Source organism: Sorex fumeus, unplaced genomic scaffold (genome assembly GCF_029834395.1).
Source record: "Sorex fumeus unplaced genomic scaffold, SorFum_2.1 ptg000072l, whole genome shotgun sequence".
NCBI classification, from domain to species: Eukaryota; Metazoa; Chordata; class Mammalia; order Eulipotyphla; family Soricidae; genus Sorex; species Sorex fumeus.
In genome coordinates, this window is record NW_026606129.1 from 9,124,223 (window position 1) to 9,152,201 (window position 27,979).

Here is a 27,979-nt window from a genome sequence, read left to right on the forward strand (position 1 = left end):
TCAGTTTTCCCCGATGATTTTTTTTTTCTTTTTGGGTCACACCCGGCGATGCTCAGGGGTTACTCCTGGCTCTGCTCTCAGAAATTACTCCTGGCGGTGCTTGGGGGACCATATGGGATGCTGGGAATCGAACCCGGGTCGGCCGCGTGCAAGGCAAATGCCCTCCCTGCTGTGCTATCGCTTCAGCCCCCCCCCCCCCATGAGTTTTAAAGTGCTCATTTGCCCATTTATAAACAGAACCTATTTGAAATTTATTCTTGCACATGACTTGAAGCAGAAAGCCAGCTTCATTTGTTGATTTTACTATTGGGCGGGTGGGGGAAGGGCTGTTCTCAACGGACAATTCTCAGTTGATCCGACTGGCAGGTCAGTGTAAGGGCTCCGGGAAGCGGAGCCATTCAGGCCCCAGGTCTCCCTGGCACACCGGGGGGCCTTCAGGGACACGGGGCGACATTCGGGAACCACATGGTGCCGGGGATGGGACCCAGGTTGGGCGCAGCTAGGGATGTGCTCTAACCACTGAGCTCTCTCTTTCTATCTTATAGAAATAGCCCAAGTCCTCCTGCTGTACTTTATGAATCATTCACCCCTTTCCCTACTGGCTTGCGATGTCATTTTCCTCTCACGGATCTCCTGAAGCATCGCCAGTGTGGGGGCTCTCTGTTCTGTTCCCGTCCGAGGACCACACCTCTAGTTTTTTTCTTTTTATTTCTGGGTCACACCGGGAGATGCACAGGGGTTACTCCTGGCTCATGTGCTCAGCAGTTACTCCTGGCGGTGCTGGGGGGACCGTACAGGATGCTGGGGATTGAACCCGGGTCGGCTGTGTGCAAGGCAAACGCCCTCCCCGCTGTGCTATCGCTCCGGCCCCCACACCTCTAGCTTTACCCTAAGTCGTGGACTGGTCAGGCAAGTCCCCATTTTTACTTCTCCCGCCTCCCCTTTCCACAGTGGTCTTCCTAAGGAACGTTAGCGGCAGCCTGTCAGGTTAAGGCAACTGACACAGAGCAAAGGTCTCCCTGGGGCTTTTGGCTGGATACAAATTGAGCTTAACAGTTCCTTGAGAAAAGCCAGTGTTGCTGTGTGAGCCGCCCAGTCTGTGAACAAGGTATATTTCTCTCCGATCATTTTAGTCTCTCCAAACCCCCGAGAGAGCAGAGCACTGTGAATGTCCTCTGCAGAGCGACGGTGTTGCCATCACCTGCTTCGAGTACGGGTTCTGCGGCTCCCGACACCCCCACATGGCCCGATGGGGTGAGGGTGTGGTTGCTGGTGTTGCGGGAGTTGGGCGGCCTTTGCCAGCCTTGCCCATCCGGGGCACCCCAGAGAAATGTCCCAGACATGTGTGGGGGGCTGCAGAGCCCTCGCAGAACCTGCTGTCCGCCACCCCCACGGTGAGCCTGTGTGCGTCATTTCCGTGTGACTCGTGCAGAAAATGCCGTCGGGGCAATGTGTGTGTGTGTGTGTGTGTGTGTGTGTGTGTGTGCGCGCGCGCGCGCTACGTGCCAGGCGACGGGGCTTCCAGGGGGCGCAGGGCAGGACAGCCTCTTTGGGGGTCACCTCCTGTGACGGGACCCACGGACACTTGCAGCGTGGATGGAGGAGGGGAGGAGGCACTGGCCAGGCTGCCTCTGGGGCACCTGCCGTGTCTGCCTGACCCACTCGTTCGGGCAATGTGCGTCCTCCCCTGCCCGCTCAGCTGCGGGTGGCTCAGGGCGAGTGACCGGGGAAGGAGTTGGGGTCTGCCTTCCTGTGCCAGGGCTCTCTCCGGGCTGTCGAGGTTTGCACCCAAGGGTGCAGGAGCTCCCCTTGACTCTTATCCAGCCGCTCTGTCCCGCTTGTCCCCGTGGTGCACTTGGACAGAGGCCGGGAGGTGGTCATGCAGCTGTTGAAAGTCTTGGGGTGGTGGCAGTGGGAGGGACACCAGAAGCACATGCTCCCCTGAGAATGCCCACAGGCCCCGGGAGCTCGGCCCCCCCGCGCTCACCTGGGGGGGCTGGACACTTGGTGGGGGGCCCGATACTTGCTGGGAGCTGCTCTCCCTGGAACGCAGCCCATTTGCATCTGGGGATGGGGGTTGCCCCCAACACGCAGTTTTCTGACCCCATGAGCACTGTCTTGGGCTCCCAGAAGAGGCTTCTTTTCTGGGGTTCCCATCGTCTCCACATGCCTCTCATCTGCCCATCACGGGGCCTTGGGGGGTGGGCAGCTTCCCCGTCCAGGGAGGCCCCCTCGGCCCGGCCTGTGTGAGACCCTGTGTGCCCACTCGCCCTCGAACAATCGAAGGGCCGGGCTCTGCCGTGACCCGGGCAGCTGACCCTCCTGCCACTGGGGGGCCCAGACCCCTTTCAGAGCATTGACGGCCTGGCCGAGAGAAGCACCCGGGCGGGCAGGCGGCCAGCCCATGTCTGTTGGTGCTGTGCTGACCACCGTGGTGACCACGGCTGAGAACACTGTTGGGAGTGGCTGGGAGAGGTCCACGTGTGGCCGGGGTGACACCAACTCTGTGCTCCTGCTGGCCGTTGCTGCCACCCATGGTGGCCCACCGTGTCCTGGGGGGGTGGGGCGCTGCGTCTTCATGCTCAGGGATGGGGCTTCTGGTTTGTCTTCACAGGAGGAATCTCTCAGATTTCGTGTCTGACTCTCCTGGGCTTGTGGATTGAGTTTCTTTGGACATAGAATTTGCTGTCTGAGGGGTTGAAGTGGAAGCGCCTCCTTCCCCCAGGGCTGGGCCTGCCCCTGCCTCCCGTCTTGCCCGGCTCCCCTCCCCCTGCTCCTCGCTGGCCACCCCTGTCCTTCCTGGACACTCGCCTGCTCCGGACTCGACCTAAGGCTCCTGCCATTCCCTGTGGTGGCTTCTCACTAGATCTGTGGGGGTGCCCCTCTCCTTCTCCCTCTCCCCGCCATCCCCCCAGCAGTAAGCACAGTCCCCTGGTCCCTTCTGGCACACTGGGCATGCTGTGAGGGCGGCTCAAAGCGCGGGAACGAAGAGCAGGTGACAGGCGCCCTGACCCCCAGGAGAGCCGGGCCTCCTCCCTGAGTGATGGTGAGTCTCATGGGAGGCAGATGGGGGCCAGTGTGTGCACCCGGGCCCTGAGGGGATGAGGCTCTGCTTTCCCAGGCCTGGCCAGCCCCTGGCCACGGTCAATCCCCACTTGGTCCTGGCCCATCTCTGGGCCCCTGTGGGGTCCTGGGAGTGAGATAGACGGAGACCCCGAGGGCTTAGTGGGCTACTAGCCTGAGGATGCCCCGTCTCTCTTCCGGTGAGCCCCACCACCACGCTCAGAGACCCCCTACACTCAGCCTTGTACCACCCGCGGCTTTGGCGGCCAGGCTAACCCCGCCCACCTCCCATCCCCCGCTCGGCCCCCATGTACTGTCACTGCTCACGCCCAGGTTAAGTGACCAGGCCTGTCTCTGCCCAGGTGCCGCCCAGGCCCGCCTCCGCCTGCCTCTCCGGGACCTGCCCTCGAGGCAAACCCACTGAGTCTGTACGGGAAGGGGCTTGAGAGACAGACGATCAGACAGAGCGAGGTGACCGCCAGTGTCTGTCCCTTTATTCCCCGTCGCTCGCCAGAGAGGAAGGGGCCTCGTCTGTCCCTGCCGTCCCCAAGCCTGGCCGGGGAAGCTCGATGAGAAAATAGTCAAAGCACAAGGAGGGTTTGAAACTAGAAGGTGACGTGTCCGTGGGGCTCTTGTCGAGGGCCAGGCTGGGCCTTGGGGGTGCTCGTGGGGCCAGTGCTCCTCTGGGTTCTGCAGGCTCCATAGGTGTCCGTGTGGTGGCAGTGATGTACCAGAGAGACCTGAACAGAGTTGGCACGTGGACTTGGTCCTGAGCCTTTTAGCCTCCCAAAGAGGCCCCCGCATCGGTGGTCCTGGGCGGCGACTCTGAGAGGTAGAGACAGTGCTGGGTACTAAGAGTTCTGCACGTGTGTCCCAGGGACCAGGTAGTGCTGGGGTGCTGCCCCGGGCCCCAGGCAGGGCACAGAGTGAGGTGTAAGCAGTCCTGGGAGGTCATGCTGAGAGCAAGAGGCTGTCCCTGGCCACTGGTCACCTCTGGAGCTGCCCCCGGTGACCACAGCGGCCAGCTGCCTCGTGGGCTTCTCCTGATGGGACGCTCGGCTGCTCCCTGAGCACGGGGTGGCACGAGGACCCCTGCAGCAGTCTAGGAGACTCGGGGTGCCCACGCTCAGGCCTGGGGCAGGGGCACTGCACCTCTCCCTGGCGTCACCCCAAGGACCCCACCCTCCTTACACGGGGTGGCCTGGCACAAGGTGTGAGTGTGTCGCTGTGAAGCTCCTGAGATGAGGGTCGGGACAGTGACCTGGGGAGACACACAGAGGCACATGGTCTCTGCTGTTGTGTCGGAAGGTTCTGGAAGGTGTCATGGGTACCAGTGAACAGTGATGGTCTCCCAGCGTTGGTGTGATGGGCTGGCAAGGAGGCAGGAAGAGCGCGTTTGGCTTGTTACTCTGAACTGCGTCTGGTAACTTTAATTTTAAAAATTGAGAGCACAGCCTGATTCTCTATTGCTCACGTCACAAATGTGAGCGCCCAGTGAGCACTGAGTGAGCCGTGAGTGATTATTATACTGACCCCTGTTTGCTTGTGGGAAAAATGCCTTCCACAGCCTTGATGTTGCCATACTAATCACTTACTTCAGAAATACGTTTTGTCTGTCTTGGGCCATTTAATTATTTGGTGGGGGCAGGGGGTGGCAAGAGGGGAGGGTTTCGGCCATACCCGGTGATGGGGTTACTCTGGCTCTGCACTCAGGAATTACTCCTGACAGTGCTCAGGATGCCGGGTATAGAACCCTGGTCAGCAGCGTGCAAGGCAAATGCCCTCCCCGCTGTCCTATCGCTCCGGCTCTCGTGTCTTTTAATTCCTTTTTTTTTCCTTTTTAGGGCTGGAGTGATAGCACAGCGGTAGGGCGTTTGCCTTGCACGCAGCCAACATGGCCGACCCGAGTTCGATTCCTCCGCCCCTCTCGGAGAGCCCGGCAAGCTACCGAGAGTATTCGATATGCCAGACACAGTAACAACAAAGTCTCCAATGGAGACGTTACTGGGCCCGCTCGAGCAAATCGATGATCAACGGGAGGGCCTTTACTTTACTTTTACTTACTTTTTTTCTTTTTGGATCATACCCGGCGATGCTCAGGGGTTCCTCCTGGCTCTGCACTCAGGAATTACTCCTAGCAGTGCTTGGGGGACCATATGGGACGCTGGGAATCAAACCCGGGTCGGCCACATGCAAAGCAAGCACCCTCCCAGCTGTACCTAAATTCTGCTCCTAAATTCTTGAATCAGCTGTGAGACAGGCTGAAGAGAACCCTGTCCCTTTCTCAGCCTGTCCTTGGAGGCTCAGAGAGGCCCAGGTCACCTGCCCAGGACCCAGAGGCAGCCACTGGGCTCCCACCACCCCCGAGAAGCCTGGCTTTGTCCCCAGCCCTGCGCGGGCTCCCTGTCCCTGTGTGACCCTGCAGGCACCCCCGCTGGCTTCTCACGGGCTGTCTTGTTCCTTCCTCCCCGCCCCCCAGACCCTGATGTGAAAAGGGGGGGAGGGGGAGGCGGGTTTCTTCTGGTGCCAGAACCCTGGAGGGAGGTGGGGACCCGCCCAGCTCTCAGGAGACCCCGGAATGAGCTTAAGTCTGTCGCGGCTCCAAGGACCTGTGGCCTTTCGTGTTTTGACTGCTCGGCCCACGGTGGATGTGAAAAGTAGCGACGCCGGGAGCGTACCAGGGGTGCAGAAAAACGCCACGCTCACATGTCTGCTGGTGGATGAATACTGTCAGCGGGTGTAGACGGAGCCCCAGTGGGGAGACGGGGTGTTGCTTTGTAGAGAGTGTCACTTTGTGCCTCACGGCCTCCATGAGGGGAGAGGGAGCTCAGTGGTCAGGGCTAGTGGGGCAGCCCGGCTCCTGCCCGCGTGTGCCATGAGCTCTAGGACTCAGAGGGGCACAGGAGCACGTCGGGGGTACACAGGGATCTGGGAGGAAGATGCATGAGGGAAGTGAAACTCTCATTTCAGAATGAGAAGAGAGGAGAACACCCGGGAAAGGAACGGAAGTCGTCACACCGCAGAGTTAGGGGCTGGGACCCCCGAACACAACCCGTGGGGGTCCCTCTGCAGAATGCCCACCCTGGCCTGGGGCTCCCGCAAGCCAATAAGTGTCCATTGCTGGGCCTCGAGTCCTGGTCTCTGTCCAGCATCTTAGTCCGGCCTTTGTTCCTGCTGCGTCATCTTGGAGGGTCCCAGCCGGAGGCTTCTGCAGGTACCTTCAGCCTGGAGTGAGGGGCTGGGGGTAGGAGAGCCTCATGGCCGCCACCTCCCCAGTTCCCCAAGGCACAGGCCGGTGTCTCACGTGGCCCCGGGGCCGGCAGCACTGCAGAACCGAGGCCCCGGCTCGCTGCAGGCGGATGTTGGGCTCTGGGGTCCGACCCTCCCCACGGGGGCTCCACCCTCCCGCTCCCCTCCAGCAGGATCTGGAATGCACAGATGTGCAGGGCTGCGCCCACCTTCGGGCCGGAGCTGCTGAGCCCCTTCTGCTCACAAGCCCCTGTCCCTTCACTGCTGTCCTCCCCTCTGTCCAGAATGTAAGTTCCCAGGCTCAGAAACGAAAGCCGCCTCCCAGTGGGGGTCAGCCCCCCACATCCCCCAGCGGGTTGGGACCCTGGGTTCCCTCAGGCGCCCCAGCCCGCGCGTGTGTGGAAGGAGCGACAGTGCTGGTCGCCGCCCGCGTCAGCCCTGCAGTGGCCAGCCAGAGTCCATTGCTCGATGTCCCCCCTTTCTACCTCTGAGAATGGAGCCCAGGAGGGTCGCCGACACCCAGGGTGGCCTGTCCCAGCCCCAGCCGGACCCTCTGCCCCTCCGGTCCCGAGGGCATCTGAGCTCAGGGCAGGGCTGCCGGCAGGGCTGGACATTCGGGGTCCAGCTGCTCTGGAAGGAACAGGGACCGGGTGTGGGGACACAGAACCTGGGATTGGGGGTGACAGCAAGAGTCTGACTCCTGTTGCTTCCTTGTTGCAGGGGTCCCACTGTGGCCCCTCCAGGCTTGGCCCCAGCTGGGAAGGGAGGAGTCGCTGCCCTTGCAAGGGCCACAGCGCTGTGGGCACAGTGACGCCGGTCTGGTTCGTGGGTGGGATGTTTGTTTATGGAACCGCCCTGTGGTCTCTGCCTGAGGGGCGTCCCTCACACAGAAGGGAAGGGGCAGTCCTCCGTGCTATGGGATTGGTCTCCGGGCTCCTGTACTCTGCTGGGACAAGGTGGGTGGGGCGGTCAGGTCGAGCACTAGTAAGTACCCAACTGTGCGCAGGTGGAGAGGGCGGTTAGGGCCGGGCCTCTACGCAGGTGGGGGGCCAGTTAGGCTAGACGCAAGTGAGTACCACTGTGTGCAGATGGGGGGCAGTCAGGTGGGCACGTGTGAGTGCCCACTGTGCACAGATGAGGGGAACGGTCAGGCCAGTCACAAGTGAGTACCCGCTGTGCGGAGGTCGGGGGGTGGTCAGGCGAGGCACGAGTGCCCACTGTGCGCAGGTGGGGAGGGTGGTCAGGTGGGGAGGGCAGTCAGGCCAGGCACGAGTGAGTACCCACTGTGCGCAGGTAGGGAGGGCATTAGGCCGGGCTCCTGTCAGTGCTCACTGTGCGCAGGTAGGGGGATGGTCAGGTCAGGCACGAGTGAGTGCCCACTGTGTGCTGGACCTCCACGTGTGCAGGGCTGAGGAATGAGGGGCCACGTGGGGTTCTGTGGGGAGGAGACTCACCGCACGGGCCTCAGTGTCTCTTGCCAGCGGGAGCCAGAGCTCGGCCCCGCAGGCTTCTCCCTGCACCCGCCCAGTCCTGCCCGGTGCCCAGATCTAGGCTTTCGCACCCGCGTCCCCCACACACAGCTGAGGCAAGTGAGCACCCAGGGAGCAGAGGTCAGAGGCCTTGGGGTGCTCCAGCCCCCATTCGGCTTCTTCCGGGCAGGGCCCCCAGGCCAGATGGCCTTCCAGCACCCGCACCCCTCGGCCTGCCTTCACACTGTCTGAGCTTGGGGCCGGGGGGCTCACTGGTCAGATCCCCCACCCTTCGGCAACCTGTGCAGGGTTGGGAGGGACTGAGGGCTGGTGAGGGGAGCCAAGGGCCCAGGACCTAGTGTGGATACTTCCTGCTGCCTTCAGGGCCAGGGGGCCTGTTTCTCAGCCTGCCTGTGCCCTGGTCACCTGCAGGGCCACCGTCATCTCCCTCAGGGCGAGCGAGGCCTTTCCCTGCACACACGCTCACACATACACGCTCACATACACACATGTATGCACATACACACCCACGTATGTCACTCATGCACACACACGGATGTCACTCATGCATACATACACACATGCACACATACACATATGCATGCACATACATGCATACATACTTTCACACATGTTCACACTCTTATATAACTCATGCACACACGTGCATACATAAACATATACACATGCACTCGCACACTCTGACATACATGGGTGCACACACAAGCACATACAACACACACAGACATACACCCCTCATACACAAATACACTCGCACACACAAACATGCATGCACTCAAACACACGTTCACACATGCACACGCACACACACAAGCGTGCACCCACATCCCCTCACGGCGCCTCCTCCCGGCCCTCTTTCCCCAGCCTCCCCAGCCTTTGCTTTCAAAACAGGTTTTGAACTTGCGGTCGGGACTTCAGGTTGAAGACCAGGCCTGGCAGCGGGCCAGCTGGTGGTCAGAGTGGATGGGCCCACCCTGTCCCAGGCCCTGGGAATCGAGTGTCCGGACTCTGGCCCAAAGCAAGCACGCGCCTCAGAACTAGAGGCGGCAGCTGACTGCCCAGTCACCTGGAGGCTCCTCCGGGTGTGGCTGCCGGGCAGGCAGGAAGCGTTGGCGCCAGCCGCACCTGCTCGCTGGGGGCTGCCCCTGCCTGCTCAGTGGCGCCTCTGCCCCTCACGTGTGCGTGTGCCCACCACCGATCCCTCTTTACCCTGGCGGGGGGCTGTGGGACGCCGGGAGCTTGGCTCTGGGGCCGTGGGCGTCTACCCTGGGAGTCTGGGCCCCGGGCCGGGGTTTGCTCTGCCAGGTGGGGAGTGCGGCAGGGCGTGACCCCTCTGCTGATATCGTCCAGGGGACCCCAGAGTGGGCAGGCAGCAGCAGCATTGGCCCCTGATGGCCACGGGGCCAGTGGGACTGACCGTGGCTGATCTGGGCTGCAGGACGTCTTGGTTCTCCCCGGGCCCCTCTCGGCAGCGCCACGGAGACTTGGCAATGGGGACAGGCGTCAGGAAGACAGCCCCTGGACACGGGCTCTGGAACAGGGGCACAGCCCTGGTGGGGAGTGGGCACGGGCAGCCCCCGGAGACGGCCCTGAGGGTGTGCGGCTGCCATCTGGGAAGATGGACAGGGGTGCGGGGGTGGGAGAGGTGGGGTGGGACCTGGGGACGGTCCCGGCAGCCACACAGTGGGACTCCGAACTCCAGGCCCCCATTCCTGCTGTGTTTCAGGTCTGGGGTCCCGTCATCTCAGGACCAGCTGAGGGTGGGACATGGGGCTTTGCTCACCCCACCCGCCGCTTGGGTGAGGGAGGGCATGAGGCTGGGGCCCTTGGGGAGCTCCTGGTGGGGCCCCGTGCGTGGGGAGTAGACCCTTGGGAGGAGAACCGGGAGAGGCCGTGTGGGAAGCCCTCTCCCTCCTCCCCAGAGGGTCTGAGGCCCTGAGGCCCTGGCGCGCTGCCTGGAGGGGGCGGCACACTTGTTTTGGTGATGGGCCCTTCCCCTTTGTCTGCTGTTCGGAGCCCAGGGAAGGGGCCTGTGGCTATTTATAGCTGCCCGCCCTGGCAGCCTGCTCCCTCCATGGCAGCCGCTCATGCTGATGAGGCCCCGGCCTCCGTGGGAGCCGCTCCCAGGCTGGGGCTCGGTGTTCTCAGGGTGAGACCCCCGGGTCTGCGCACTGCCCCCCTTCCTCCAGACGCCGGGCAGACAGCAGGACAGGGCCGGTCCCCCAAGGTGGCATCGGAGAGGCCCAGTTCTTACTGTGGAGCTTGGGGGCTGTGCCCTGAGCCAAGTCAGGCCCTGGGGGTGACCTCAGGAGGGTCTCCAGCTCTGGCACAGGCCCTGGGGCTTCCCCATGGGCTGATCTGGCACATCCCAGCGGGAAATGGGGCTCACCTCATGGGTGCAGTGTCCTGCTTGAGAACTTCGGGGGCTCGGCTGAGCCCTCCATACGTGAGAATTCCCTAGAAGGGAGGGTTTGTTACGCTCCTCAGGGGAAAATGTGGAGGCTGGGGGGCACACAGTCTCAGGGAGCGAGTGTTCCCTGAGGACGCAATCTCAGGAAGAGAGTGCTCCCCGAGGACACGGCCTCAGGGAGAGAGTGCTCCCTGAGGACATGGTCTCAGGGACCTAGTACTCCCCCAGGAAAGTCTCAGGGAATGAGTGCTCCAGGAGGATACAGTCTCAGGGAGTGAGTGCTCCCCAAGGACACAGTCTCAGGGAGCAAGTGCTCCCCAAAGACACACAGTCTTAGGAAGAGAGTGCTCCCCGAGGACACGGCCTCAGGGAGAGAGTGCTTCCTGAGGACACGGTCTCAGGGAGCCAGTGCTCCCCCAGGACACAGTCTCAGGGAGTGAGTGCTCCCCGAGGACATGGTCTCAAGGAGCTAGTGCTCCCCCAGGACACAGTCTGAGGGAGTGAGTGCTCCTCACCGTCTCTTTGCCAGTGTGCTGGCAGCGTGCTCTTCTTATTCAGGCTTCACTGCAGGGGTTTGGCTCCCAGAGAGCTCTTCCCAGGAGGCCCAGCCTGCCTGCTCCCAGGCTCTGAAGTGAGTGCTCCCACCTGATGTCCCTGGACAGCCGGCCCCGCCCGCTGGTAGTCTGCCCCCACTTGCGCTTCTTGTTCAGGCATCACTGGTGGAACTCGCACCCTGTGGGGGCAGTGTCCTCGTCTCCCTGGTGTCGGTGGGGACTGGCCAGTCATGTGATTGACTTCCTGTGTGGGAGTGAGGCTATTGGCTGAAGTGGCCGTGGGATTCCAGGGCCCTCAGGGCCACACCTGCAGGACGGGCCCTGCACAGTGGACTCCGAGCCTGTCTCCTTGCTCCCCTACTCCGTGTGCTTGTCCGCCGGGGGTCTGAGCAGCTGGCCCCCCGCTCTGGACTGCCCCCCCAGCCCCCAGTCAGCAGGGGACACTTTGGGGACAGCGTCTGTTTGGGGCACATCCTCCCAAAGACTCTGGTCCTCACAGCGAGAACCTTCCACGGGGCGGGAGCTCCAGGGGGCTCAGCCGAGCAGGAAGGGGAGAAAGAAGCTGATGAAGGGGAGAGGCGGCAGGGCCCTGCCCTGCTCCTTCCTCCGCACCCCTGTCGGCTTCGGGACCTTGCAGAGCAGAGGTTCCCACACTCGGGCCAGCCACCCTATTTCCAGAGAAAACCCACCCCAGGCCCCTGGAGATGGGCCTTGGGCAGAGGAAGCATCACTCAGTCGAACCCGGGGCTACTGCTGGCCAGAGTCCTGGTTCTCCCCTGGGTGAAGCACAAAGCAGGGCCACTGGCCCGCATCCCGGTGCCCTGGCGTGTCCACTCTGTGGCTGAGTCTCAGAGCCTGTCCATCAAGCCCCAGCCGCACACAGGGCAGCGAATCGCGGCCATTGAGCACTGAAGGTGGAGTCTGGCTGCGGGAGGAGGCGCTTGTGCCTATGTACTAGGAGGTGCCTTCCCCCCCCCCCCCCCAGGCCCCAGGGAGCAGGCAGGGCCCTGGGGCGGCCTGAGGGCTTGCAGCCCCAGAGGGGTTTCTGGGCCAGGTCTGGGGGCATTGTATTAGAGCCCTGAATCTGCACAAGTAGAGTGGACTTGGAGCATCACCAGCCTCCGTGTGGGCCTGTGTCCACACTCAAGTCGCCTGGAGTGCCAGGGACTGGGCAACACTCCGTGTGCTGTGGCCAGAGTCCTGAGGACACGCCCGTGCACACTTCCCAGGGCCATGCCCTGCTCCTTCCTGCCGCTCCCCACTGCTCTGCAAGCTGACCGCTGAAAACACTAGAACATTCTAGTACATGTGTACACATGTGCACACATGCACACAAACACACATATACACACATACAATCATGCACACATTCACACATTCATACATATACACACATTCACGGGCTGGAGCCATAGCACAGCGGGTAGGGCGTTTGCCTTGCATGTGACCGACCCAGGTTCGATTCCTCCATCCCTCTTGGAGAGCCCAGCAAGCTACCAAGAGTATCCCACCCGCATGGCAGAGCCTGGCAAGCTACCCGTGACGTATTCGATATGCCAAAAACAGTAACAACAAGTCTCACAATGGAGACATTACTGGTGCCCACTCAAGCAAATCGATGAACAATGGGATGACAGCGACAGAGACAGTGACAGTGACACACATTCACACACATACGCACACATATATCAACACCCACACATATACAGACAGATACACATGCATGAATACATACACATGCACACACATACACGCTCATATATTCCCACACTCATGTACTCACACACACGCACACACACACAGACACACACACATGCGTATGCACATGCACACACACCATCTCGTAGTCCCTCATGAGAGCCTGTGGTGGTCGTGAGGTGCCCACTTGCAGGAACGATGTCCCCTGAGCCCAGGCCCCCCACCGCTTAGAGCAACACTCCGTCCATCCGGGGAGGGTGGGGAGCTTGGGGAACCCCTGGGAACGGCTCCTGCGGGGTCTTGACACTGCCCCCCTGTGACTCTGGGCCTCCCTCCCACAGGCGCCGCGTGCTGGCCATCTCAGATGGGATCGAGCACATCGGGGAGCTCCGCGGGGAGCTGGCCCTGTGTCTCCTGGCGGCCTGGACCGTCTGCTACTTCTGCATCTGGAAGGGGACCAAGTCCACGGGCAAGGTAAGAGGTGGACGGTACACGGCGGCTCGCGGCAGGCAGGCGCATGAGCGTGAATCCATGTGTGACCCCAGGAAGGTCAGCGGAGCACTGGGCTGGGAGTCCACTTAGGAGCCCGGGACCCCGGCCAGCGGCCTCAGGAAGAGGCGAGGAGGCCACCGTGGCAGCTCCGCCAGCCTGCTTGTGTTCTGTTTAGAGGAAAGTGAGGACGAGTTGCAGTGCTGAGGGATGGGGCCCTCTCGGGACGGGGTGCAGTGTGGCCCCTGCCTGGGCGCTCTGCTCCATTCTCCAGAGCTGGGCTCGAGCCACTGTGCCCACGCGCACGGCTGGTCCAGGGCACCAGGCTGAGGCTCAAACTGTGACGGGAAGAGGGACCAGAACTCCGGGCCCTTCATCTATGTTCCAAAGGCTTCGTGTGTGCGAGGGGCTTGGGGATGACCCCCTCGGCCGTGCTCGGGGGCCGGGGCCACTCTCAGGAACTCTTGTCAGCTGGTGTGGACGGTCAGTCAGGCGCCCGAGGGTGTGTCGCGGGGGCCGGGAGCTGGCATCAGGAGGGCACAGCTGCAGGCGGGCACGGCTGCACAGGCGGGCACAGCCGGGACGCAGGGGAAGCTGCTGTGAGGCGGGGCGTGCGGGTGGGGGGGTGTCAGCGCAGAGCCAGGGTCCAGGGCAGACAGCGGGGACCCCGCACCCTGCGCCGGTGACCCTGCCTCCGGCGTCCACTCGTTATTCTCGGGGTGTCTGTGTCCTGGGGCGCCTTCCCTGACTGCCTGCGGCTCCCCTGCCTCTGCTCTGGTTTTGGCGCGGTGGGGGCTGTGGGAACGTGCGCGGGCTGGGCCGCCTTGGGCGCTGCTGCCCACAACCTTGTTTCTTCCCTGGCCGGAGAAGGCCTCAGTCTCCAGGCTGCTGTAGGGCCAGGGCTGGGCCAGACTCCCGGGAGGGGGCGGCCCCAGGCCACATGGGGAGCCTGCAACAGGAGAGACCTTTCAGGGGAGGGTCTGGGTCTCTCCCCGCAGCTCTGTCCTGGGATCTTGGTCTCTCCGTGTCTCTGTCCTGGGATCTCGGTCTCTCCCGCGTCTCTGTCCCGGGATCTCGGTCTCTCCCGAGTCTCTGTCCCTGGATTTCTGTCTCTCCCTGTCTCTGTCCTGGGATCTCGGTCTCTCCCTGTCTCTGCCCCGGGATCTCGGTCTCTCCCTGTCTCTGTCCTGGGATCTCGGTCTCTCCCGCGTCTCTGTCCCAGGATCTCAGTCTCTCCCGCGTCTCTGTCCTGGGATCTCTGTCTCTCCCTTTCTCTGTCCTGGGATCTCTGTCTCTCCCGCGTTTCTGTCCCTGGATCTCTGTCTCTCCCTGTCTCTGTCCCGGGATCTAGGTCTCTCCCGCCTCTCTGTCCTGGGATCTCTGTCTCTCCCTGTCTCTGTCCCGGGATCTCGGTCTCTCCCGCCTCTCTGTCCCTGTATCTCTGTCTCTCTGTGTCTCTGTCCCGGGATCTTGGTCTCTCCCAGTTTCTGTCCTGGAATCTCTGTCTCCCCACGTCTCTCTGCTCTCTGCTCCCTGGATGTGAGTGTCTCCCCTGCTCTCTGTGTAGTGCTCTGGATCTGAGTATCTCCCCGCGCTCTCGCTCTCTGTCCCCCAGGTCCAAGTCTCTCCCCGCGTCTCTCTGCTCTGTCCCTGGATCTCTGGGTCTCCCTGGGGCTCTTTTCTCTCCACCCCCGCAGCCCCCCAGATCTGAGGATCTCCCGGAGCCTTCTGAGCCCCTCGCCTGCCCAGCAGCCTGTGCCAGGGGTGGGGTGGGAGTTTGAGAAGAGCCTGCGCTGTGGGGCACCGTGTGTGGTGATGGGGGCCCAGCCAGGGGCGAGGAACACTCTGTGAGGGGTCAGGGACACTGTGAGGGGCGTGAGGGACACTGTGAGAGACTCTGGGAGGGGGTGACGAACACTGAGGGGGTGAGGAACATTGTGAGGGGAGGGGACACTGAGGGGTGACGGACACTGAGCGTTTGGGGGACAGTCAGGGGTTAGAGGGACCGTCTGGGCTTCCCGTGAGCTCTCTGTGGAGCACCGTGGGGGATCGGATCACTGCATGGGCTGGGGTGATAAGGGCTCGGGGATGGTGTATGGTTTGGGGCTAGGCGGACACTGAGAGGCCTGGCTGAGAGGCCTGGCTGATGTGTGAGGGACGGGGGTATCATGAGGGTTGGGAGACGCCGTGAGGAGTTAGGGGGACACTGAGGTGTTCGGGGTCACCGTGAAAGGTCAGGGGATGTACAGGTTTAGGGCTTTTGGGTCTGTGGTGCGGGGTGCTGCTTGGGTGAGCTGTGGTGGGCCGTGTGTGGGCCCTGGTGTAAGGAGGCCGGGCGCTCTGGGCAGTGCCGTGGGGAGTTTGGTTCTGCTTGGCCTGGAGGGGGCTGTGGGGCCGCCGTGGAATCAGGAGAAGGGGGGCTGGCCTGCAGCTCTCAGGCCACAGCAACGGGGAGGGGACAGTCCCTGCCTTGTAGGGGAGCCAGCGGCAGAGGGGCTGAGGGGGCCGCCGGCAGCTCTGCCCACACGCACCCCGCTCTGTTCCAGCAAGGGGGGGAGATGCCTGCAGCCCCCCGCTTGCTCCTCTCACCCTGTACCCCGCTGGAACCCAGACGGCCCCGAGCAAAGCGAGAGGGGCCTGGGGGGTCGGGGGCTCCCAGGCCCTCGGCAGGAAGTGGGGCCAGGGGTGACCCCTGCCCTGGTGACTGCGGGGCCTGTGCTCTGGGGGCATCTGCGCCCTGCCTGTCACTCATGGCCTGGCGACAAGGGCAGTTCTGTCTCTGGTCTCGTGAAATTAAGTGCAGACAGTGAGCCCAGCAGCACGGGGCGGGCGGCACGTAGCATGGATCAGGCGGCACGGAGCGGAGAGCGGACGGCACGTAGCGGGCAGCGGGCGGCGCAGCCAGTGGGAAGCGGCTCACCGCAGACAGACCGCGGGAGGGCACTTGGCGGGGCCTGGCCCGGCTGTGGCTGCAGTTCCCGCCCCGTGAGTGCCGCTGAGGGACCCGCCACGGACCCGCTCAGCACCTTCTGCGTTCACGGGCCTTCCTGCGCTCCACGCTCAGAGCCAGGCTCATTCTCCGGGTGCACATGCACGCATGCGCGTGTGTGTGTGCGTGTGAGTGCGTGTGTGCCTTTGCACATGTGTACATGCATGTGTGCATGTGTGTGTAAGCATGTGTGAGTGTGTGCACGCACATGTGCATTCATGTCCTCTTAGCAGGGGTCGTATGTTTATTTATTTCTTTATTTTCTTTTTGGGTCACACCTGGCGATGCACAGGGGTGACTCCTGGCTCTGCACTCAGGAGTTACTCCTGGCAGTGCTCAGGGGACCATATGGGATGCTGGGAATCGTACTCGGGTCGGCTGCGTGCAAGGCAAACACTCTACCCGCTATGCTATCGCTCCAGCCCCGAGGGGTTGTATGTTTAGCAGTCAGAGAGCTGGGGTGTGTGTGTGTGTGTGTGTGTGTGCGTGTGCGTGTGTGCACGCGTGTGCATGTGAAACATCCCTTTTGAGTGTGTGTGCACAGGTCTGTGAGGTTTTGTGTGTGTGTGTGTGTGTGTGTGAAGCACTAAGAGGGTGTGTGTTTTGTGTTTGTGTCTCCTTGAGGAGAATCATGTGTGTTTAGCATGTGAAGGTGATGTAAAGTCACTGAGGGGCCCTGGAGCTGCTCCTTCTGCCAGGTGCAGGCATGGAGACAGAGGCCTGGGCAGCTGCCAGGTGCCGGGCTTTCTCGTGGGCTGGTCCTGCTCCTCGACCTTCCAGCCGGACACCTCTAGCCCCTCCCGATGCCCAGAGGGGACAGGGACTGTCCCAGGTCACACACCGAGTGAGGGACAGCTCAGGCACCAGCTCTTCTCAGGGGGGAGGTTTTGGGGTCACCCCTGACGGTGCGAGGGGACAATCAGCCGGTGGTTCAGGGCGTGCCCTGGGGGGAAACACGGGCGCTTTTCGTTCCCTCGAGTCTGAAGGTGTTTCAGGATCTTATAGAAACTGCTCGAAACCAGCCCCGGCGCTCGGGTCCTCCTGATGGTGGAGGTGGCCAGCCAGGCCTGGAGCCCCCGATCGAGGGGCCGGCTGCTCCTTGTCCTCGCCTTCCCAGGACTCTGAGGGGCATCCAGAGAAGTTCTGGGCTCCACCTGGGCCCTGACTTTAACCCCGCTCAAAGAGCACGTTTCCCGCAGGGAAGCCGAGGTCACAGGGCTTGTCTGGGGCATTTGGGTGGGGACCCGGCGAGTTGGCACGGGTTCTGGTGTGGGTGCCGCAGGGTGGGCAGAGTTCCCCAGGGCCCGGCACTGTCACCCACCCCCACTGCCTTCAGGGGCGCTCTTCCTGGGTGGGATCCTCACCGACTTCTGTCCATGCGGCAGTTGGCTTGGATTTGAGTCACCCCGGTTGAGGAACAGGTGTGCGGTGGCAGCCCCAGTCCCGTGGGCATACAAGGAGCAGGGGTGTGGGCTGGGTGCCTGGCGGGTAAGAAGGGAGTCAGTGCGATGCGCGGAGGCCCCTGGAAGCTCTGGGCATCCACATCAAAATTCCAGATAAGACCCCCTTGTCCAGTGCGTACCGGGCCCCAGAAAGGCCACCCTGAAAATGGGGACTTCAGTGGGCATTTCTATGCCCCTGGCAGGCTGGAATCTTATCAATCAGAGGCTCCCTTACTCCAGTGACCACAGTGACCAGTGGTGGCCCTTCCAGAAAAAAGAATCATCGCCACCCGCCCTCCCATTACACCTGTGCCCGGTGGTTCCCGCGCCCACCTCCAGGGGGCGCCGTCCCCACTTCAGGAAATGTGGCAGGTGGTAATAACTGAGCTTGAGTGGGCGGAGGTGGGCCTATCTCAGCAGCTGTTGCGTCTGTTGTCGTTGTGGCAGTTCATAGATGCGTCTCAGAGCAGTTGAGGCAAGTCTGGAAGAGCTGCCACAGAACCCCAGAGCCCCGGCACCCCACACCCCAGCACAGCCCTCCCCTCCCGGGCAGGAGCATGGCAGTGAGAGACGTGCAGTGACTTCTGTCTGCCGTGTCTTCTGTCCCCTGGGCTCCCCTCATCCTCGCCTCCTTCCCGCCCCCCGGGACTTAACTGTCTCCATTGCTGGGGCCCCCCACGATGTTTTGGGGTCGGAGGCGCAGCTGTCATTCAGATTGGCTTTTTGTCACTGAACAGTTTTGTGGTCCAGAGAACGCTACTTCCTCTTACCCACGAGCAACCCACCTGTGGGCCAGAGTTACCCACTGTGGCTGCTTACAACTTCGACGCTTTCGGCTAATGCTGCCACAAGCCTTCCCCAGGACTTGTGGGTGGTCGTCGTTCCTCAGCCCCTTTGGGTGCAGATGGAGGAGCGGTGGGTGGGTGTGGGTGTTGTGGTAAGAGCCTGTTTGGTTCTCTGACCAACGGTCCCGCTGACTTCCCAAGAGGTGCCCCACCCCCAAGAGTGAGGTCCTGTGGCCTGGGGCTGTGGGGGGCTGGGGCCGCACCCCTGGGGCTGGGGTGGGGAGACCATTTCATTTGCATGTCCCTGAGGACACAGACGTTGGTGCGCCTTTCCCGGACTTCAAGGCACAGTCTCTGGGCCGGAGCCATAGCACAGCGGATAGGGCATTTGCCTTGCACACGGCCTGGGTTTGATTCCCAGCATCTCAGCATCCGAGCACCGCCAGGGGTAATTGCTGAGTGCATGAGCCAGGAGTAACCCCTGTGCATTGCCGGGTGTGACCCAAAAAGCAAAAAAAAAAAAAATGGTGCTGGCTCTGTGAGAGCTTGTGCCCGTGCGACTGGGCTCTGTGTCCCGTTGAGTCTGAACGCCCTTGGCATGGTCCCGTCCCAGGTGGATCTCTGCCAGCGTTTGCTCCGTCCTTTGGCGGGCTTCCTTGTGTCTTCACATTGTCTCTAGCCGGGCTGGAGTTTGGGGTGTGAGTGGAGGCCAGGCCCTCCGTTTCCTCTGGGGTTGGATCTTCGAGATGTGACCGCAGGGACCCGTCTGTCGCCGTGCTCTGCTCTCTGCGCTCAGGGCTCCACATTCCCGCCTGTGCCCACGCCGGTCCCTGCAGCGTGCCAGGCCCGTATCTGGGTCCTCTGCTTCCCCTTTGCACGTGGACCTGCTGGTTCGGAAGATGATCTTTGTTCTGTCCTGGTCTCCCCCACCTTGTCTGCCGCTGGCTTGTCTGCCGGGGTCTCAGCGCCCTGCAATCCCGTCATTTCTGACTTCTCTTGATGGCCCACACTCCTTGAGGGGGGGGCTTCCCACCACGGTCTGTGTTCTGTTTTCTCAGGAAACCCCCCTGGGCACTGCATCTGACTGCACCCCCATGCACGCATTTAACCCATGGTCCCCCAGCCCTGAAGCTCCGACACGGTGCTCTGCTGGGCTGCGGGTCTGGGCCTGGCCTTGAGAATTCCCGTTTGCTTGAGCACCCAGCTGTGAATGTCCCAGAAGAAACGCAGCACGTTCAAGGAAACTGACTTTAAGTTCCAGGTGTTCCCGCAATGGTTCGGTCTCAAGGGCACCTGCGGACAAAATGACCTCTTGTGTGTGGCTACGCTGCCCTGTGCTCTGTGCTCGCGGGGGGCCACCTGCACAAGGCTGCGTGTCCTCCTTTGTGACTTTGCTTGCCTGAGTCTCAGCCATCCAGGGTCCAATCCAGTGCCCTGCTGCCTTTGTCAATAAAGCTTTATTAGAACGAACACCTCCATCTCTGAGCATGGTCCCCTGGAGTTTGGTGTTGCTAGGAGGTTGAGTTCAGGGCTGTGTCGATGCCTCGACCCATGGTTTAACCTTTTCCGAGAAAAGTCAGTGGGTCTCTAAAGCTAGTGAGTATGATCTAAAGCTTTAGTTGTTTTTTTTTTAAATTAGTTTTATTGAATCACAGGGCTGGAGCGATAGCACAGTGGGTAGGGTGTTTGCCTTGCACACGGCTGACCCGGGTTCAATTTTTTCATCCCTCTCAGAGAGCCCGGCAAGCTACCGAGTATCCTGCCCGCACGGCAGAACATGGCAAGCTTCCCGTGGCGTATTCGATATGCCAAAAAAAGTAACAACAAGTCTCATAATGGAGACATTACTGGTGTCTGCTCGAGCAAATTGATGAACAATGGGAGGACAGTTCTACTGTGCTATTGAATCACAGTGATATATACAGTTACAAGATCGTTCTTGATTTGGTTTCAATTATATAATGTTCCAACACCTGTCCCTTCACCATTCTTGACACCAATGTCCCCAGTTTCCTTACCACAATACACACCCCGCCTGTATGGGAGGCACTTCTCTGTCTCTCTGTCTCTGTCTCTGTCTCTCTCTCTCTCTTTGTCTCTCTGTCCCTCTGTCTCGCTCTGTCTCTGTCTCCCTCTCTGTTTCTCTGTCTCTCTCTCTTTTTTTTTTCTTTTTGGGTCACACCCGGCGATGCACAGGAGTTACTCCTGGCTCATGCACCCAGGAATTACTCCTGGTGGTGCTCGGGGGACCATAGGGGATGCTGGGAATCGAACCTAGGTCAGCCGCGTGCAAGGCAAACACCCTACTCGCAGTGCTATTGCTCCAGCCCCCTCTCTGTCTCTCTTTGTCTCTCCCTCTCTCCATCCATCCCTCCCTCCCTCCCTCTCTCTCCATCTCCTCCCCGTTTGGGGCATTATAATTTGCAGTACAGATACAGAAAGGTTATCAGGTGTATCTCTTCACCTCCTTTCAGCACTCAGTGCTTGTCCAGACTGATCATTTCTATCTATTATTGCCAAACTGGCCCTTCTCTCTCCTCACTGCCCTGCACCGCACACACTGTGGCAGGCTTCCAACCATTCACCAGTCCTCCTGGCCCCTGTTTTTCTTGCCCGTGGATGTTGGTCTGATACTATCTTTTTTTCCATATCCCACAAATGAGTGCAGTCATTCTATGTCTGTTCCTCTCCTTCTGAATCATTTCACTCAGCATGATACTCTCCATGTCCATCCACTTATAAGCACTTGATCACTTGATAATCCCGTTACTCATCGATTTGCTCAAGCGGACACCAGTAACGTCTCCATTCGTCCCTGTTGCGTGCTAGTGTAGCCCAGTGGCATCTGCTCATTCTAGAAACACGAACAGCCTCAAACTGATCGTTCAGGATCTTGATGAAGAAGTTTGGCCATCTCATAGGTGGGTGGCCACGTGATCTTTTGACGTCCAGTAGAATCCAGTCAGTAATGGCTCTAGTCCAGCAGTCGTCTCCAAATCTCATTACGTGTCCAGCCCATCTGATTTTCGACGCCTTGGCAAACGAGACAGAGTTCCTGATTCTTGACCATCGACGGAGGTCAGAACTCCGGATTCTTTCTCTCATTTGAGTGAAGCGTGATACTCCAAGCACAGCTCTTCCGATTCCCCTTTGGGAGACCCGAATAGCGTTCTCATCCTGTTTTCGTAGGGCCCAGGTCTCTGAGGCGTATGTTAATGCAGGAAGAACTTATAAGCAAATTTCATGATTTCAATCTTCCTAATGGCTGTAGTATTCCGCAGTGTAGATGTACCATAGTTTCTTTATCCAGTCGTCTGCACTCGGGCACTCTGGTTGTTTCCAGATTCTGGCTATGTTGCATAGTGCTGCAATGAACATAGGGGTGCAGCTGGTGTTTCTGCTGTGTGTTTTTGGGCCCCAGGGTATATTCTCAGAAATGGTGTTGCTGGGTCAAATGGGAGCTGCATTTCTAGTTTTTTTTTTTTTTGAGAAAAGCACATGTTGTTTTCCAGAAAGGCTGGACCAGTCGGCATTCCCACCAACAATAGAATGAGAGTCCCTTTCTCCCCACATCCGCACCAGCACTGGTTGTTCTTGTTCTTTTTGATGTGTGCCAGTCTCTGTGGTGTGGGATGATATCTTACTGTGGTTTTGGTTTGCATCTCCCTGATGATTAGCGATGTAGAGCGTGTTGTCATGTGCCTTTTGGCCGTTTGAATTTCTTCTTTGAGGAAGTGTCTGTTCATTCCTTCTCCCCCGCTTTGGAGGAGGTTGGATTTTTTTTTTCTTGTAAAGTTCTACCAGTGCCTTCTATGTCTTGGATATTAACCCCTTCTCAGATGTGTATTGCATAAATAATTTTTTTCCATTCCGGTGGCTGTGTTCGTGTCTTGGTCTCCGTTTCTTTTGAGCTGCTGATCTAAGAGCTTTACGTGCAAATGATTTGCCGTTGAACAAGCAAGGTCTGAGCTGTCTAAAGCATCTGGCTTGAGCCTTGAAGGGGCATTTCAAATGCTGAGGAGCCTCGGGGATGCTCTGGGGATGGGGAATGTTGTCTCTGAAGTTCTTCTCATTCTCCTGCATCCCACCACGATGTGCTACATCCCAGGAATGATGTGGACAGAGATGGGGCTTAGAGAGAAGAGGCGGCTGAGACCAGGCAGATGGGCGTGGCTGCAGAGGGCATATTCTGAGAGGGCTGAGGGCTGGGCCACTGGGGGTCCCCTCACAGGCCTGGTGATGGAGTGGGGGGTGGTGCCAGGGCTGGGGGGTTGGGGGGAGCTTTGCTCTGAGCTGGCGGGAGTCACTGCAGGTTTTCTGTTTCCTTTTTCTTTTTCTTTTTTTGCTTTTTGGGTCTCACCTGGCGATGCACAGGGGTTACTCCTGGCTCTGCGCTCAGGAATTGCTCCTGGAGGTGCTCCGGGGACCATATGGGATGCTGGGAACCCGGGTCAGCCGCGTGCACGGCAAACGCCCTCCCCGCTGTGCTCTCACTCCAGCCCCACTGCAGGTTTTCAAACCAGGCAGAAGCACCATCCAAGTTTAGCCCAAAATGTCGCCTCGGGGGCCACCAGATGGCCCCAAGGGCTGGACACGTGCCTTGTCTGAGGGAGCCTCTGGTTTGGCCCCCAGCACCGTTGGGAGCAGCCCCAGAGCACCAGATTGGGAAGAGCCCCCAAGCACAGCCGTGGAAGCCCCACCAAACTAAAAATAAAGCACAGAACCCCCAGAATGGGTCCTGGCTGTCGACGAGACTGGGTTGGGGAGGGGGTCCGCCTCTGTGGGGGGCTTGCAGAGTGGGGGGCTTGGCCTTGGGGTGAGGGGCTCGCCCACCTGCTGGCCAGGACACTCTGCCTGTGTGGGGGCAGCCTCGGGCCCCTGGGCCGTCCACACATCCCCCCCGCAACCCCCACCCCCGCCCCGCCCCGCCTTCCCAGCTGGCCCCTCCTGTCCTCGCTGGGTGATTTATGGATTTTTCCCCTCATTTCCTGGTCTCCAGGAGCGGCAGTTTAGGGGGGCTGCCACGAGCCCCATTCTGGAACCTGCCCGCCTCCCCCAGCCCTGCCCCTAAAGGAAGCTGCAGGATTAGCGGATTCCAGGAAGAATCGCCTTTCACTGCTCTGGGCTGTTTTGCTTCTTTTCAGAGCTCCGGGACACCGAGGCAGGAAAAAAAAGAGCCTCCCTCCCCAGTACCCCGAAACAGCTGTAAATAGCCTTGAATTGATCTTTCTTCCTCTCCTCCTGCGTTCTCCCCCAAGGGGCAGGGCCAGAGGTGGCCCCAGGACGCCTAAGCAGCCCTCAACAGCTGCCCAGTGGCGGGGTGTGCGGGTGGGGTCCCGAGCCGCCTCTCCGGGGCCCGGTCTCAGGCCACCCCTGCACCCCTGGGCTCTGCCAGCAGTGCTCACAGCTCAGCTGCTTGCCCACATCGCAGGTGCGAAGACAGAGGCCCTGGAGCTTGGCCTGGAGATCTCGAACCCTGAGCGGGGGGGGGGGGGGCGGCGGCAGCTCAGGGCGGGCCCATGGCAGCACCCCCCCCCCCCGCCACCTGCCCCAAGGTGGAGCGGCAGCCCCTCCCCCAGGGTGGGCACCTCCTTCCAGTGCCACCAAGGCAGACAGGCCCCCCCACCCCCAATTAAATCCGTCCGTCAGCAGCGCCCTGTAAAGCGGCTAATGGGTTCAATGAGGCAGAAGGCAGGGGCGAGGGGAGCAGGGCGGCGAGGAGAGGGAGGAAGGGAAGGAACTGGGCAGCGACAGGCTGGGGGGCGGGGGCCGCGGTGGGGGGCTTTCAGAGAGGAAACTAGAGCGTCCCTGAGCTGCATGCAGAGGGCCCGCGCCAACGCCAGGGGCCTTTGTGCCCGCCGGGAGCCCTTCTCACACAGCGGGCGCGGGCAGCGCCCTCGCGGGGACCTCAGTCACAAGCCTTCCGCATCCCGATGGGCCCTTTCTCCGGCCTGAATGACAGCGCGTCACCTTTCGCGGAACCCTGGCAGTGAGGAGGGCAGCCGGGCGCAGAAATGGTGTCTTTATTAGGACACAAAGGACCCCCAAAGCCCCAGCGACTACCCGGTGTGGTGTGTGTGGGGGGGAGTCTGGCTGCCTGGGGAGGCCCAGGACCAGGGAGAGGGGGTCTGCGGGGCGGGGGGGGGGTGGAGGCGCCTCCAGCCCTCACACAGCCCAGCCCCCCAGCCAGTACCTGGCACTGCCCGGAGCCCCGGGGCCAGGCGGTCTCCGGGGCAACGGGACCCCCCAGGGCAGCAGTGAGGCTCCTAGTGGCTTTCTCGGGGCCAGCCCGGGCGCGGTGCCGGGGGGAGGCCGAGAGTTGGCACTTCCCGGGTCCCGGGGACTGAGCACGCAGCACTGACAGGGCGCAGCCTGGCCCCGGCCACGGAAGGTGGAGATGGGGCGTGGGGGACTCGGGAGCAGGGAGCGCTTACGGCCTCCCGGCCCCGTGCCTGGTCTCCTGCAGGCTGCTGGCCACTCACGTCACTCTGACTCCCTGTGCATCAGTTTCCCCTCCTGTGAAGGCCGGCATGGTCAGCACCATGACGGGGGGGGGGGGGGGGGAGGGGGTTGTGCTGGGGTCATCAGTGAAGGGGCCAGTTGAGGTGGGCAGCCCTGGCTGGAGCGGGAGGAGGACTCAGGGCCCCTGTCCTGGGGCTCGGGGCAACAGGGACATGGGGCCAGTGCCCAGAGACGTGGGGCGGGGCGAGAAGGGGAAGCAGCGGGACAGGGTGTGGACAGGTGGCTCACGGGAGCCTAGAATGTTCTGGTGCCTTTGCTCACCATTCGTCAGCCTGGTGGGTTTCGGCCAATGAGCTGCAGGGTGGGGAGTGGCCTGTGCCCCTTCCTGGGCAGCCCTGTGGCTGCCACGACCCCCAGCCTCTCAGCAGTGGGGCTGGGGGCTGCACCTGAGGCGCCGGGGGCAGTGGGTGTGCTGGAGGAGGCCTGGGAACCATGGCAAGCCCTGCTCTGGGGAGCTGTCCATGGTGGACACTCTCCTCCTCCGGGAACTGGCCAGTCCAGTCCTGGCCCCCCCCCCCCCCGCCGGCTTCAGAGCGCTCCTGCAGAGTGGCCTTGGGGGGCCGCCCCTCAGAGCCACGTGGCCAGCATCCTCCCGCTCCATTGTGCCCACTGGCCTCCCCTGCCCCTCAGCAGCCCCCACTTGTCTCTGACTGTGTCCAGCTGGGCACAGAGCTTCCCGGCGCATCGGGGACTGTGGGGTGACCCATAGACACAGCTGGGGACTCCAGAGAAGGTCCCTGTGCTGGGGAGGGACACGGGCCAGGAGTAGGAGTCCACGCTGAGCACTGGGGGGTGAGCACTGGGCCCAGTGGCCAGAGGCTCGCTTCCCTTCGCTGCCCCTCCTCCTGTAGCAGGAACAGCCAGTACCAGCCGGCGGGCGAACCCCGGCTGATGGTCAGGGCACGGGGCTGCGGTGTCCAGCACAGGCCGGAGCTGGGGGAAGGGATGAGCAGCCCGCGTGGGCGGTGCCGGGTGCAGGTCCCGCTGTGTGCCAGCCTGCCTGTGATGGAATGTCACAACAGGCCCCTGGGTATGAAGACCAGCCCGGTCCGGCCGCCCACACAGGGACAGCTCATGGCCCAGGGCATGTCAGGGCCAGTCCTGCGCCCACCTCCCCAGCACCCTCTGAGTCGTTCACCCCAGCCCTGCGGCACCCCAGGTGGGACCCCGGGCCCCATGGCAGCTCCAACTTCGCGGCCCACACAACTGGAGCTTGTCTCTGGCTCTGGGGTGGCGTTCCCTGGACTGTCCCTTCTCACTAGGTCCTGCGGAGTCGGTGATGAGGCAGTCAGTGCCCGTGACAGTCAGTGCTCATGGCAGTCAGTGCCCGTGGCAGTTGGCACTTGTGGCAGTCATTGTCCAAGACAGTCGGTGCCCATGTCAGTGCCCGTGACAGTGCTCATGGCAGTCAGTGCCCGTGGTAGTTGGTGGAACTGGCACTTCCCACAGTGGTGATGTGATCTTTGGGGATGCTGGGGGTTATCAGGGGGGCAGGAATAGCCTCAGGTGCTGTTGGGGGTGCTGGGTTCCGGGGTGCCCCAAGTCTTTGTGGTCCTCTGACCCCTGGATTCCCCACCCTCTTGCCCACGGTCATGCCCCATGCCTGCAGGAAGGGGGTGGTGTCTCCAGCGCCGCCAGCCCCCCCCCCCCCACGCACCTGGCATCTCAAGCCGCAGTCCGGTCCCTCCGTCCTCTCAGAGCCTTTGCAGTCGGCGCTGGGTTGAGGGGGGCATCCTGGGGTGACTGAGGCAGGGGTCAGACGCACTCTGTCCATGCTGGTTTGTCAACTCGGGGATGGACTCTCTGTGTCCAGTGGTCGGGTACGGCCTGCACGGGGACCAGGTGGGGAGTTACCTCCGTTTGCAGGACCTCTGGTGGGGACAGAGCTGGGCCCTGGGGAGTGGGCCGGCCGGGGGTCGGGGTCTTCAGGGAGGAGTCTGTGAGGCCGGCGGCAGCAGCAGTCATGGATGGTCTGGAGCGGGGGTGCCATGGGACCCCACAGGCCTCGTGCTGTGCCCGGATGGAGCCGTCATGCGCCTGCGCCCACGGACACCAGCCCTGGGCCGCCTCCCAGTGTCTCCATCACCCGGAGTGTACAGGAGGGAGGAAGAGCGTGTGTCTGTTCCCTGTCTGCCCCCTCCCCAGCCGGCCCCGCCTTGATGGGCCCCCAGTCGCCATGGTGACCGGGTGAGGGGTGGGGTCGCCAGGCTGTGCTCGGGGCTGTGCCCCGCAGAGCCTGTTCCTGTCCCCGTCTGTCCTTCATGGGGACGCTCTGTGGAAATCCACAGCGCTGACTCTCAGGTCACTCAGCTCCCCCCAAACCGGGCTTCAGCCCGTGGGGCTCCACACGCCCCCTCCCTGCCCCTACCCCGCCGTTGCCGCCCTGCAGAGCCCACGTCCAGGGAGCAAAGATCTGTCTGGTCCAGTGCCTGCCTCACCCAGTTGCCTGAGATCTGGAACCACGAGACATGCGTCTCCCCAGCCCATCCGCAGGGCATGCTGTGGTGGCCCCTGTCACCTGTTCCCCTGCGTGTCCCTGGGCACCCAGCACTGCCAGCCTCAGAGCAAAGGCTCCTCAGAGAGTCCATGTGTCTGGTGTCCATCCGCGAGGCTGGGCTTCGTGGCTCTGTGTCCGCCAGCACATGGGTGAGGACAGAAGACTCAGGTGGCTGACAGGAAGTCGTGGCTTGTTCCGGGGACCCAGGAAGAGGTGGCAGGTGACTGACAGGGGTGGGGAGAGGGGAGGTGGCCACTCAGGGAGGGGCTCTGCACGTCCCTCTGCCCCCCTCGGCCAGCGGGGAGTGTGAGGACTGATGAGCATCTGATCTGAGCCCCCGCACGGAACAGACCCCCGTCTCACCAGCCCCCGGGCCCCTGCATGGGACAGACCCCCCAACCCACCAGCCCCCAATGCAGCCGTCCAGCCGCGCCTGAGCCCCGCGTGTTCTGCCCAGTATGGGAGACCATCTCGCCGCCTGATTTCTCAGGAGCTGTGGACTCAGGCTGGGGTGAGTGGCTGCTCTGTGCAGGAAAGCAGAGTCAGTCCGAAGCCGTCCACCTCAAAGATGGTCCTGTCTGGCCTCAGTCCCCGGGAGACCCCGGCTCAGGTGCTCCTCTAGGATCCGCTGGAGACACACCCTTTGCCACCGCACAGACGGATCCTTTTGGCGCCCGTGGGAGTATGTCTGCTAGCATGCTTGCATGCCTGGACCCTCCATGCTCTCCTTGGGGCCGCACTGCCCTCTTTCAGGGGGTCTGCTCTCACCCCTGCAGGTGGGGGCGGGGTGG

General features: G+C 61.7%; 1 protein-coding gene across 1 annotated transcript in view; it reads left to right on the plus strand.

Moving 5' to 3' along the window:
* SLC6A11 (solute carrier family 6 member 11) overlaps nt 1-27,979 on the plus strand; it is a 92,393-nt gene that overhangs the window by 9,503 nt on the left and 54,911 nt on the right. The window contains exon 5 of the mRNA XM_056129622.1: nt 12,806-12,938. Within this exon, the coding sequence (XP_055985597.1) occupies nt 12,806-12,938 (133 nt within the window). The remainder of the gene's footprint in view (nt 1-12,805; nt 12,939-27,979) is intronic.